The sequence below is a fragment of the Vombatus ursinus genome, unplaced genomic scaffold (assembly GCF_900497805.2).
Source record: "Vombatus ursinus unplaced genomic scaffold, bare-nosed wombat genome assembly UNPS02014813.1, whole genome shotgun sequence".
Taxonomy (NCBI): Eukaryota; Metazoa; Chordata; class Mammalia; order Diprotodontia; family Vombatidae; genus Vombatus; species Vombatus ursinus.
The window spans coordinates 20,790,955-20,804,866 of NW_020954591.1; the positions used below are offsets into that span (position 1 = coordinate 20,790,955).

The following is a 13,912-nucleotide window of genomic DNA, read 5'->3' on the forward strand; positions in this document are numbered from 1 at the left end:
TTAAAAAATATTTAAAAAAGTGAATTCTTGATGCTGGTCAGTTCTGGTGGTGTGACATATGGCACCAAGTGGAGGCAGGATGGCAGCAATGGCAAATAAAGAGATGGAGCAAAGCAATGTTGGTTTCTGAGAACTGACGCCATTTCTGCTTGCTGCCATTGTAGTTGTATTGCTTTTATGTGGACATTGACCCTCCTCCGACTCTTTCCCCCTCTCCTCTTCCCATTCCTCTGAACAAAACTAGCTGGCTGAGCCTGTGCACCTCCTTGCATTACCATAGGAATTGTTAGTGGAAGGATATAAGTATCCAGCTGTGGGAAAATACATACTACCAGTGTGGAGTCACCTGCTGATGATGATTATATCTCTGGGAGAGGGGGATAATTATGAGCAGGGCTAATAGCCCACAACTCTCATGATTGTAGGTTGGTTTAATGGCTTGGCCAAGAAACAATCTGAGAACATTGGGACTATTTAGGAGCGGTGGCTTAGAACAGAGTTTGGATTTGCAATCATTGCCCATAGTGGTATCTGGTTTCTTTCCTTTACTACCCTTTCTTTGTGAGTGTGGTCCCCTGTGGGTTCTTTCCATTGAATGAGAACCACTTGGCATAAGTAAGGGATTAGGGTGAGTCCTGTATGTGTGTACCTTAGGGAGAATGTGGGTCTCTGGTAAGTTCACACTCATATTTTATGTCTGTGGGTTATAGGAGTAGACTGGATGAAAGACGAGTCAGTTACTATGATTCCAAATTTCCATGTGAAGAAAGATCATTTCCAAGCTGAGTTTTATAATTTGTTACCTGGGATGCAGGATGGTACAGAGGAGAGGGCACTGATTTGAGAATAAGACTCAGGTTCCAGTCCTTGCTTCTTTAGCCGTGAGACCTTGGACAGGTCCCTTTCTCCCTCTGAACATTTCTTATCTGTAAATTGAGGGAGTTTGATTACAACACATATACCCATACACAGACACAGACCACACACACACACACACACACACACACAAACACAAAATCTCCTTAATTACACAGTAGTGTAAGTTGCTGACTTCTGTAGATTCTCTGCTGCCACTTCTCACTAACTTTCCATCTTATCTTCAAATAACTTATTACATTTATACTTGGTACATTGGTTTCTTAGTACATTGGTTTTCCAAATGACTTTTCATTTTTATTTCTTACCTTACATCATCTGATCTACAAATGTGACAATAGAACTAAACTAAAGAGAAATGGGGACCACTAATCTGTATAAAAAGATCCCTGTGAGTTACATATTGACTTAGTTTAAAAATGTAATGTTATCTGTTTTATTGCATTTTTATTTATTTTGTTAAATGTTTCCCAATTACATTTGAATCTGGTCCAGGTGCTTGTGCTGGAAGGCACGTATTTGATGCCTCTGATCTTGTCCAATCTCTTTATTTTAGAGAGGCGGAAACTGAACCCCTGAGAAGTGAGCTTGACATCACATGGGCAGAAAGTAGCATAACTGAGATTTGAACTTGGCTTTTCTGAGTCCAGATCTGTTGTTCTTTCTATTCATACTGCAAGAGTAAACAAGAATAATCACTATAATCTTTGCACATTATCTTCTGGAAATGACATGATTTTTAATACATGATACCCACATGCCAGTTATTCTTTGAGTGACAGTTTTCTACTTACACGTAATATGCCAACTCTTCAGAGGTTTTGGAAAGGAAGATGAGTTCTTGGGTATGAAGTAATTTGTTCTTTATGCCCTTGACAAAATAGATTTATGGTTTCTTTTTTATTTTTGTAACTCCCCCTCCCCCTCTTAATTCATTCAAATGTTTTCTGGAGCAAAACAATCTTTTCTTTCTTTTTTCTTTCTTTCTTTTTTTTTTAGTTATTTTTAGGCAATGGAGGTTAAGTGACTTGCCCAAGGTCACACAGCTAGTAAGTATCAAGTGTTTGATCTGAAGCCGGATTTGAACTCAAGTCCTCCTGACTTCAGGACTGATGCTCTATGCACTGTACCACCTAGCTGCCCAAAACACTCTTTTCTTGATAGAAGTTAGTACCTTCTTTGAAAAGGCTATAGGGCTGCTGGTTGGGTATAGAGAGGAAGTAGAAACTGGATCAGGTAGATGGTTGAACTTGAAAAAAGTCTTTAGTTAGAGTGCTGGACTTAGAGTTAGGAAGACCTGAATTTGAATCCTGCCTCAGAAACTCACTAGCTGTGTGATCCTGGGCAAGTCACTTCACTTCTGTCTGCCTCAGTTTCCTCAACTGTAAAATGGGAATGGGATATAGCAACTATTGCCCTGGGTTCTTTTGAGGATCAAGTAAGAGAACATATGTAGAATGCTTTGGAAAGCCTTTAAGTGCTCTGTAAATGCTAGCTATTTTTATTATCTATTGTTAGCAAATTAAGTTTTATCATTGGTGGTGGGATTGACACTGAAGATTCACCAGCTGTTATTGGAATAGCTTTTAAAGGGTAGATTATTTCCATTTTCAAGTTAAAAAGGAATAAAGCTTCTCTGTGATGATAAAAATGAATTCTGCCCCTTTCTCTTCTTCATTGCTTTCTCCCTCCAAAATTGTCAAATGGGGAGCTTCTTTACAAGTCTTAACTTTAAATCTAAAGTACCTTCTGAGTACATTCATCTGAAGACTGCTGGACATTGCATGTTCCTATGATTCTGTTTTATTTAGCAAAAAGGTTGCTTTTTAAAAAAAAATAGTCTGAATCAATACAATATCACAATGATTTCAAAACTGCAGGTGCACACATGATATTTGCAATGTTGAATTTATTTGCTTTGGAAAATGCAAATGAAATAGTTGAATTTATCAAGGAGAAGCTTTAGAAGAAAATGCTTGCCTAGCTCCCCTTCTCCAAGGGGTTGTTCTGGAAAGCTGACAAATTGGCATGTAACTGACTCTTCCAGTTAGATGCTCTTGAGGTTGGATTAAATTGAAAGTCAAGCTCAATAATTCCTGTAGATGCTGGAATCTTGGACAAGGCTTTGCTTTTTGTGGTCATGGCTTTTCACAGGAATATGGCAGTGAGACTTTAAAATGCCCAGGATGGATTCTTACCTGAGAGCATGGCTGTTGCATAGATTTGGGGCTGTTTTGCCCCCTCACTGTTTGATGTTCTTTTTTCTCAGGGCAAACAATAGCTGCAGAAGTCTCAGTTTTGTAATCGGCAGCGAGTGATGAAGTTCCTGATTCATAGTATTTCAGTCTTGCTTTCCCTGTCTCTGTTCTTTAGGGAGTCAGTATCCCCTGTCTGAGAAAGTGACTCCAAGCTTGACATGGACAGAGGCATTATTGCCCTCGTCCAACAAATCGAATACAATTGGGCCACTATAAAAGAAACTTCAAGCAAATGTGCCCCATTTAAAAACCTTACATAATCATAGCAGGTTTGGGTTTCCTACTTTCAAGCTTTCTTACCTCTTTGATTATCATAGGATCTGAAGAAAGGCATAGAATTTCAGGGGGAGAATCTGCAGGGGATATGACAATAAGGCTATTCATTCATGGCTCCTCTTTTATTAGCTCTCGCAGTATCTGCATCACTCCTAGGCTCTGGCTTTGCTAAAAGAATCTATTTAAACTCAACCCAACTCGCAAACTTAACTGATCCAGGAATTACTCAATACAACTAGGCAGCTACTGTACCTTTTTTTGATAAGGAGGTTTAATACAATGGGCTTTACAATTCTTAAATGACTCCACTTTTTTCTATCTTTGCAATGTGGTGCTTTTCTGACCTTTTGTTCTTAGTAAAATTCCTGCATAGTTTTGTGATATTTTTAAAAAGTATACACAAACACAACATCAACTCCCCACCCTGTGGAGTAAAAGTTTTAACTCCTGTAGATCAAGTGGAAGTGGAATTTATGCCTCCTGATGGATATTTACACAGCTGATTTAAGTGTACAGCAGAGCCTCTGGACAATATTAAATCTAAATAGAAACCTTCTTTTGGGAGGTATTGCTGATAGAATGTATAAGAGGGTTGACACTGTCCTAACTTTCTAGTGCTATTTATGAGTTCTACTCATCTAATGAAATGAACAATTTATAGTAGTTTACCTAAGATTTCAGTGAAACTGGTCAGGAAAAGTCTGAGAATCACTGTGTGAGTGAGAATCATTGGGTGACAGGACATGAATACAAAGAAGTGACGACTATGTGCATCTCCCTTCCTCACTCTGTCATCCATCAAGTAGATTGAGATCCCAAGTGGCTTGATGACCCCAACTGCCTAGTCAAGAGAACCTTCTGATTCAGAATTCTGAATAGCAAATCCAGGAGGATCTGGCCTTGTTTCTGTGCCTTAGAGTGGTGGTTCCCATCCTTTGGGTTGCAGACACCTTGAGGAGGAGGCAATGTCCTTACTTCAAGAGATATTTCTCATTAAATGACTTTGTATAATAAATAAACATCTTCTGTAGACTGATGTTACTGTTTTTAAATATACGTATAGTTTTATTGAGCTTATTATTATTATTAATAATAATAGTAATAGTGGTAGCTAGCATTTATATGGGGCAGCTAGGTGGCACAGTGGATAGAGTGCCAGGCCTGAAGTCAGGGAAGACTCATCTTCCCGAGTTCAAATCTGGCCTCAGACACTTACTAGCTGTGTGACCCTGGGCAAGTCACTTCTCTCTGTTTGCCTAAGTTCTTTATCTGTAAAATGAGTTGGAATAGGAGATGACAAACCACTCTAGTATCTTTGCCAAGAAAACCCCAAATGGCGTCACAAAGAGTCAGACATAACTGAAACAACTGAACAAAACATTTATAGAGCATTTTAAGCTTTGTAAAGCACTTTATACATGTTATCTTATTTGATCCTCATTACTAACCTGTGCTATTTATTATCACAATTTTCAGATAAGGCTGAGACATCACACAACTCGAAAGTGTCTGAGGCAATATTTGAACCTGGGTCTTCATGATTAAGGAAATATAAATTTATTTAATAGCATTCTTAAATGCATGGCAGCTTTTTTTCCCCTCATACATTTTCTGAATTGGTGGATACCAATAAGTGTATTTACCATCAAGGTCATCAAGATTTTTTGTTGTTGGAAAAGGGTACTCAAAAATGTAACTGGATAGAGCACCAGCCCTGAAGTCAGGAGGACCTGAGTTCAAATCCAGCCTCAGACCAAACACTTGACACTTACTAGCTGTGTGACCCTGGGCAAATCACTTAACCCCAATTGCCTAAAAAAAAATAATTGGTACTGTGGTTCAGATTGTCCCTACAATCCTCTTTGCCTCCTCAGTCTCTCCTCATCTACTGATTCCTTCTGTATTGCCTATAAAACACCCATGTCTTCTCCATCCTTAAAAAACTCTCACTAGACCCTATCACCCCATGTCTCTTCTTTGTCTGTAAAACTCCTACAAAAAGCTGTCTAGAATCATTGCCTATATTTCTCCTCTGACTGACTCACTTCTTAATCCTTTATAATCTGGCTTCAGAACTTATCATTGAATTGACATTGCTGTCTCTAAAATTACTATTGATTCCTTAGTTGACAAATCTAGTGTCCTTTTCCCAATTATCATACTTTCTGAACTCTCTGTAGCCTTTGCCACTGTTAACCACTTTCTCCTCCTGGATACTCTTTCTTCACTCAGTTTTCATGATACTACTCCTCTCCCTTCTACATATCTGACCTCTGGATCATCATTGATATTACATTACCTAAGTGTTGGTGTTCTCCAAGGCTCTACCCTGTGCCCTCTTCTCCTAGGTGACTTTATCAGCTCCCAAAGATTTACTTCTCATCTCTATACACATGACTCTCAGATCCATATATCCTGCCCTAGTCTTTCTCCTGAGCTCCAGGAAAGCATACCAATGTCTATTGGACAATGCAAACTGGATATCCTGTAGACATCTCAAACTCAACAAATCTAAACAGAACTCATTATGTCCCTCCTCCCACCCCCAAAATCTATTCCTTTCTAATGAACTTCCCTGTTACTATCCAGAACACTACTATCCTCCCAGTTCCCCAGCTTTATAACCTTGGTAATATCCTCTATTCCTCACTCTCTATCACCCCACTTATTTCCAAATCTTTCTTATTCCTTCATGACATCTCTTGACTATGTCCCTTTCTTTTCAGTCACATGACCATTGTCCTCATTCAAACCCTCATCACCTCTCACTTAGGTCTTCCTAATCCAGGTGTGTACATGTCAGTGTCCTTAGTACCTCTAGGCATAAATTATTTTGCTCTTAAAATCCTTCCCAACTTAACTTTTCAGTCTTATTACACAGTCTTGCCTCCCTTCTGTGGACCACTAGGTGGTCCCCCCACCCCTGTTACCCCTTCCCAGCTCCTTCTGCTTCTCTACCAGTGCTGTTTTATCTATTGGATAAATACCTATAGGTGAATATGCACATCTCACTTAATAAAATGGAAGGTCCTCCAGCGTAGTGGCTATTTCACTTTTGTCTTTGTATCTTCATTTTTAAGTTGTATATTTGTCATGTACCATTTAGAGAAACATGTAAAGCAGACTCTCTGGAAACTATGTGATATAAAATGCCTTCTATTTCTATACCTATTTTTTCCCTGGGAAAATCAGCTCTTTAGCTCATTAAGGCAGGTGGACTGTCTTCAACAAAAAGAGGAAGTAAATGGTTAAGAACACTCTGTATATTTGTAGCAGTCTGCCTGCCTGAGGTGTGTAGCCTGTCTACAAATCACACCTCCCAACTGGCTTGGCAGACTTCTGGTGGAAGGTGCTGGTACTTTTTGTGGGTTTTGTATTATTTCCTTTTTGGAACAAATCCAGCCATGAAATGATCCTGTGAATTTGCTCAAGTGTAGTCATCATTAGTAGTAATTACAATTCTGTCTCCTTTTGTTTTCAGGAATGCACTCCAGAAAATCTTGAATTGAAGAAGAAGGTTTTTTCTCAGTTAGACCTTATTATTGATGACAAAGTCATTTTAAGCAGCTCCAGCTCCTGCCTTTTGCCTTCAAAGATGTTTATGGGTTTGAAGCATGTAAAACAATGCATTGTGGCTCATCCTGTGAGTACCTAAGCATATGTTTTGATTTTTTTCTTCATCATTTCTTCTGTGAATTTTCTTACCAATCCACTAAGATTTTTCTAAGAACTACTCGTATATCCTACCATATAAAATAGGTATGAGTGCAATGTTTATATTGTAATAGGATTTATATGTAATTGCCACAAATTTACCTATTGTTTATGCCTAAATAATTATTCAGATTATTCCAAAACAGTTTTCAAATTAATAATACTACATCTGCAGCAATCATTATTCTCAAATTTTCTCTTCTTTTTATTAAATTCCACAAACAAACATTATGCTTAAGTAGTGAAAGGGACAGCTAGGTGGTGTAGTGGATAGAGTGCTGGGCTTGGAATCAGGAAGACTCATCTTCATGAGTTCAAATCCAGCCTCAGACACTTTCTAGTTGTGTTGCCTTGGGCAAGTCACTTAACCCTGTTTTCTTCAGTTCCTCATCTGTAAGATGAGCTGGAAAAGGAAATGGCAGGCTACTTTAGTATCTTTGCCAAGAAAACTCCCAAAAAGGGTCATGAAGAGTCAGACATGACTAAAAATGACTAAGCAACAAGAAATGTAGTGAAAGACTCTGTTTGGTGCTGGGGATATTAGGATAAAAAATGAGAGTCTCTTCCCTCAAGTAGTTTGTTTTCTATTGGAAGATGGGATAGGAAATGTGTACAAGTAAACAGATAATGTATAGAGGACAGAAAAAAAGATCTAGATACAGTACTGTAGGAAATTTCAGAGAGAAAATACTTTTAGTTAGGCAGATTGGGCAAGAAATCACAGTTGGAAATGAACTGGACCTTGAAGAATGGATAAGGTACTTAGACTCAGGAAATAATGGAAGCAAGACTAAAAGAATAGGAACAAGTGTATGTAGGTGGGATAGTGAAGAGACCAATCGGTCACTCAATAGAGTAGAAGGTTCAGAGTGGATGATGGTAGGATCATAGGGTTTGGAATTGGAAGTGAGCTTAAAGATCATCTAATTTAACTCTCTTATTTTGAAGAGGAAGAATCTAAGACCCACCCACAGAGGTATGTTGATTTGTCCCAAATTACGCAAATATGTTATGTAGTTAGTAGCTGAGCCAGGATTAGAACCCAGGTCTTCAGACTTTGAATCCAGTCCTCCTTTTATTGCATACTATTGAGTAGTGGGAAGTAAGGCTGGATAATTAGGTTGAGGTGAGATCATGGTAGTTGTTAACTCCAGGGAGAGGAGTTTGAGTGTGATGCATTAGGCATTTGGGGGCTGCTGAAAGTTCTGAAGATATTATAAAAGCACTATTTTAGGAAGATGAGCCTTGAAAATGGCACATAGGCTGGCTAAGAGAGACTTGAAGTAGAGAAACCAGTTAACTGAAGCTATGGTGGTCAACTGGGCATGAAGTGGTAAGTATCTGGATTGGGTAATGGAGTGAGAGGAAGGGGTGCATTGTAGAAAGATTTCTAAGGAGGAGTTAATAGAAATTCACGCTGGTTCTACCATGTTGAAGAGGTTTGGGGTACGATGACTACAGGCTCTTTGTGCTTTTTGAAGGCCAGCCTAACCAACTAACTTATAATCAGTAGGTTAGCCACCTGATGATAAATTGTTGAGCCGTAACAAACCATGAAACCAACAAAAGTGCAAGATGGCCCTCAGTTGTGTATTATTTCCTTCTGCTTCTACAGTAATGGGACAGAGTGATGGAAAATGTGAAAAATCAATTTTTAGACTATCTATAAACATTAACTGTCAGTACTTTAAATCTGAGTCTTTTATCGAGAGACCAGTGACCAACAAGTAGGCCTGCCATTGAATTAATGGAATCATAATCAGTTTAAGCATTCTCACCATAAGCTAAATAAAAATACAAAAGAAAGTGGTGGCTGAATGGAAGGATGGGTCATGGTTTCTTCATGGAGAAATAAATGAAGGCGTTAACAGAGTTTTACTGTGCATACAAAGACAACAAGAAATATGATATTTGGTGCACTCAGGATAAACATTTGGAAAAAAAGACCACCATGAAATTATTTGTAACCTACATGTCACCATCTGTTCAAGAAGTGTAGTAATTCCATGAATAACTCAATAATAGCCTTCAAATTAAATCATCATATACTTTAATACTTTATATCTTCTCTGCAAAGATGGATATAGGGGAAGACAATAAAAATTATGTTGGAAAACATGATTTAAGCGAGAGGCCAAAGACTTGTTGACTACATAGAAAGCCCAAGCCTATGTATTATGAATGTTTTCTTCAAGAAGAGAGTTGAGAGATGCTGGAAATGGTAAACGCCAAATAAAATCACACACAAAAATTGAAACTGATTATTTTCTAAGAAAAAAAAACCTAGTTACTAATAGAGTCATTTCTGAATCATAGTTTGTCAGACCATCAACTTGTTAAAGGTAAAAATCCATGTCAAAGTAGAAAAAAGAATAAAAATGGAAAGGTATAATATGTAATGTGATCTATTTAAACAGGTGTGGATTCTTAAAGAAGGAAAAATAGATTAAAAAAAAGACATTGTCACAGGTCCTCATCATTTCCTAAGGAACTTTAACCAATATAATCAATTTCCACAATGAAGAGATAAGAGAGCTTTGAAAATTCCTTTAGCTAGTGAACCCCTGATCTCCCTTTCAAGAAAACAACATGGCAATTAAGTACAACACTGGTTTAGATGATGGTGGAAGGATGATCAGTACCGACTCATAGCATCAAGAAAAGGTGGGGAAATATAAGAAGCAAGATGAGAGATCCAACTAAGCCAGGTTAGCCCAAATATACTTAGGAGTGATACTGAAGGGAGGACAATGGAAAGATAAAAAAAAATGGCAAAGACTTGCCAAGACTTCTACAACAAATTCTTTTTTTTTCTGTCAATGGCAGTTTGTCTACTATATTTGGACACTAATGTTACAGTCCTTAATATATTGCACAAGAAAGAAGAAATGTCAAGAAATTGACCTTCACTAAAGAAAACAAAGATGAGGAAAGCATTAAGATCACACCAAGTCCACCCAGATGGGGGTCAGTGCTGAAGATGATATAGTTTTGAGGGTGTAGAGGGATTGATTGTTAGGATTGCTGAAAGAGAACACCAAATTGAAAAAACTCTAAAACATTATTATTAAAAAAAAAGGCAACTCAGGAAATAGTAATAATCCATGATCCACATACTTATTTTCTTACCTCTACAAAATCTTTATGAAAATAATTTTCACGTACATATTAACATTTTTGAAACACCTTTGAGAGGGAACAAATAAGCTTTTGTAAAATATTTTACAGCAAACTGCATCTTTATTATCATAACTGAATGAAAGGTAGGAAGAATGTTAGGCTCTCCTCTGTTTGTTGTTTGTTGACTATACAAAAAAAGTATTAGATAGAGGAAAATACTGCCTTTAAGGCTTTCTTCCAACAAGATATCTGATACATAATTAAATCATATGAGTCTTTGAAAAATATAATAAGATAATTTTGTTTAGCAATCCTTTGATTATTACTATCAAGCAAGGGATAAAACATATGTATACTTGCCAGACATGTTTGCCATGGTCCTTAAGGATGTTCAATGCAGAATCCAAATGAAAGAGGGATTCTCTATAGAATCTTAACCTTTTGTGTGTCACAGATACCATTAGCAGCATGTTGAAGTCTATAGACCTTTTCTCAGGATAATGTTTTTAAATGCATAAAATAAAATGCATAGAATTACAAAAAGATCATGATTATGTTGAAATGCATTTATCAAAATATTAATGAAACAAATTTATGGACTCCAAATGAAGAACTCTTTCTATAGATGGTGGGTCCCTTCAAATGCTTCTGTCTGCAAATGACGTTATTCCAATTTCATTAATCCCTGGAACATAGGTCAAAAGAGTTTAGATTTTGGAAAACTGAGAGGATGAAGAATGGCTATTATTTAGATTATAATATGCAGATCCAAAATAGGATGCTTCATCAGTCAGTATATAGATACCACAGATGGGCGATGAATTGTATCTAAAATTGAATAGGAGAGGAATAAGCTAGATTTGGGAAATTGTGCATTGTTTTAGATAATCTCCAGCTCTTCCTTGAAACAAAGATCTGTATTTTTATTTTATTTTATTTTAGTTTATATTTTTATTGATAGCTTTTGTTTTCACATAACCTTTATTCCTGAATATATCTCTCTACCTGTTGTACCCAGCAAACCATCCCTCATAACAAAGACTAAAAACCAAAAAGTTCAGCAAAACTGAGCATTTAATCAGCTAAGTCTGTGTAATGTTTCATATCCATAGTCCTCTAGCTCAGGAAAGAATGGAGGAAAGTGAAATTTTTGGTTCTACTCCAGGACCAAGCTTGATCATTATAATTAACTAGCTTTCAGTGTTTTTTGTATCATTTCATAGAAATCTTACCAGACTTCTCTGAATTCTTCCCCTTTATTATTTCTTATGGTGCAGGAACATTCCATTATATCTGAATACCAAAATTTGTTTAGCTTTTCTCCAATCAATGGGCATTTATTTTGTTTTCAAGTTTTTGCTACTCTTTCCCCACCCCAATACTGCTATGAATATTTTGGTAAGACTTATCTTTTTAACACCAGCTTTATTTTGGTGATACTGTATGACTGTGAAAAATGGAATATCACAGTTTTTGAGGAATTAAAATTGCAGGCCATCCAAAGGGCACTGAGAAGGCATATGAGGTGGGTATGAATGGGCTGCAATATATCAACCAAGAATTGTGCAGGAGAAATGGTGAAAAGGATGTCATCAGAAAGATGATTTCCCAGAAAATGAAGTAGACTGACCAAAGTAAGAACGAATAATGGACATAACTTCTGTGAACTTCATTGTTTCCACAACATGTTAAGAGATCTAGAGTAAGACCCACAGTGATTGGGTGACCCTACTGGAGAGGATTTATGAGAGGCTATGGATGAGAGTTAAATAGGGTGAAAAGAAATGGATGAATTGTGATTTGTTCTGTCTGAGGGAACCTTCTTATTGATCCATGGAAAATTTGGTCACAGATCCTTGGAAATGTTGAAGGAAGTATGTGAGGGTCAACTCTGGGCTTTCTTTGAGTTTAATTTGAAAAGGAAATAATTCCACTTAGTCTTTTTCTATAGACATAAAAGTGCCAATGAACCCAGTGTCTGTATTTTTAAATAAAACATTTTGTGCCTATGCCTTAATTAGTATCAATATTCCAAAGTGAAAGCTATTGTTTATAATTCAGTGGCTATCTCAGACTTGTGACTATAAAGAGACTGGTTTTACCCACACAAGGATAGCATCAACTCATAGTTCCATCTTATAGCTTGATAACTTCCAAGGGGCATTCTAACTATTCTTCCAAGAATAGCCTGAAAGGATGTCCCAGGAACATCTCTTTCCATTGGTATTCAGTGCTCTTGAAAGGTGGCCAAAATTGTTTGTATCCAAAGACATGTGGAACCACCCATCCAGTAATTAGATTGTTATCATTCACTATGCTTTTGTGCTAGATGTAAATTGGTGACCTCACATCTGAAAACTTCCAGTTCCAAAAATTCTGTCAGCTCATTTTCAAATCTGTGTGAGGTCATTTGATTAATTAGAAGTGTTAGACATTTCCCAGACAGGTTAGTTAATAAGCCTTCTACTTTATCACATTTTCTCTTTTACCTTCTCCCTTCTTTCTCCCATTGAAATGGAGCCAAATTTCAATGATCTGTGTTAATGGTACAGGAATAGCCAACAGCATCAATTGAATCTGTGGTTAATTCGGGAACTCGTTTTAACAATTAATTTCAGTCTCTTTCCCCAATTTTTTTAAAAAAATGAATTTTTATCAATATCGTTTTGTTTTTATATCACCTATATTTCCCATTGTATTCTTTCTTATCCCCCTCCCAGAAAGCTATCCCTTAAAACAAAGAATAAAAAAAGGCAAAAAAATACTTTGGCGAAACTAACCAACATATTGAAAAAAGTCTGACATATGCAATATTCTACTCCTATAGTCTCCCACCTCTACAAAAAAAGTGAGCAGAAACGCTTTTTCATATTTTTCCTTTGAGGTCAAGCTTGGATTCTATTTTTTTTTAAGTCATGGTTACTATCAACTAACAAAAATTACTCCAACCTACTTTTCTTATGTTATTTCATAGATCTTCTCCTCAAGTAGTCTACAGGCTCATGTAATCCAGCCAAATTCAATATTGTTTCAATTTGTCCCATACTCATCTCCCTTCATTCTACTGTTTTTTTCTACTTGGGTTCCCCTTTGTATTCTTCTCCCCTTTCCATCTCTGGATGTTGACACCCTGCCTATCTTTGAAGACCCAGCTTAAACACCACCTTAATTTTATTGTTGTTCAGTTGTTTTCAGTTATTACTTACTTACTTAATTATTCTTTGTAATCCCATTTGGGGTTTTCTTGGTAGAGATACTGGAGTGGTTTACCATTTCCTTCTCCAGCTCATTTCACAGTTGAGGAAACTGAGGTGAAAAGGGTTAAGTGATTTGCCCAGGGTCACAAGCTAGTAAGTGTCTGAGATTGGATAAGTCTTCCTGACTGCAGGTCCTGTACTTCACTGTTCATGTAGCTTAACACAACTAGATTGTAAATCCCTTGAAAGCAATGGCAGTCTTATTTATCTTTGTAATAAGACAAGCACTCTGTCAACTAACCTAGTTCAACTACACATAGAAGGCACTGAATAAGTGTTGAATGAATGAATAAATTTCTTCTCTTCCTTTTACCATCTCTCTGGTAGACTGCAGGATGATCAGGGAAATGACTAAAAGGCAAATCTCACGTAGGTAGTAAAGGAAAAGCCTAGATAATCCAATCAAAACTG

General features: G+C 37.0%; 1 protein-coding gene across 1 annotated transcript in view; it reads left to right on the top strand.

Annotated features, from left to right (window-relative positions):
- Window positions 1-13,912, top strand: part of CRYL1 (crystallin lambda 1) — a 174,470-nt gene that overhangs the window by 94,872 nt on the left and 65,686 nt on the right. Inside the window, exon 4 of the mRNA XM_027877552.1 lies at window positions 6,892-7,053. Coding sequence (XP_027733353.1) covers window positions 6,892-7,053 — 162 coding nt within the window. The remainder of the gene's footprint in view (window positions 1-6,891; window positions 7,054-13,912) is intronic.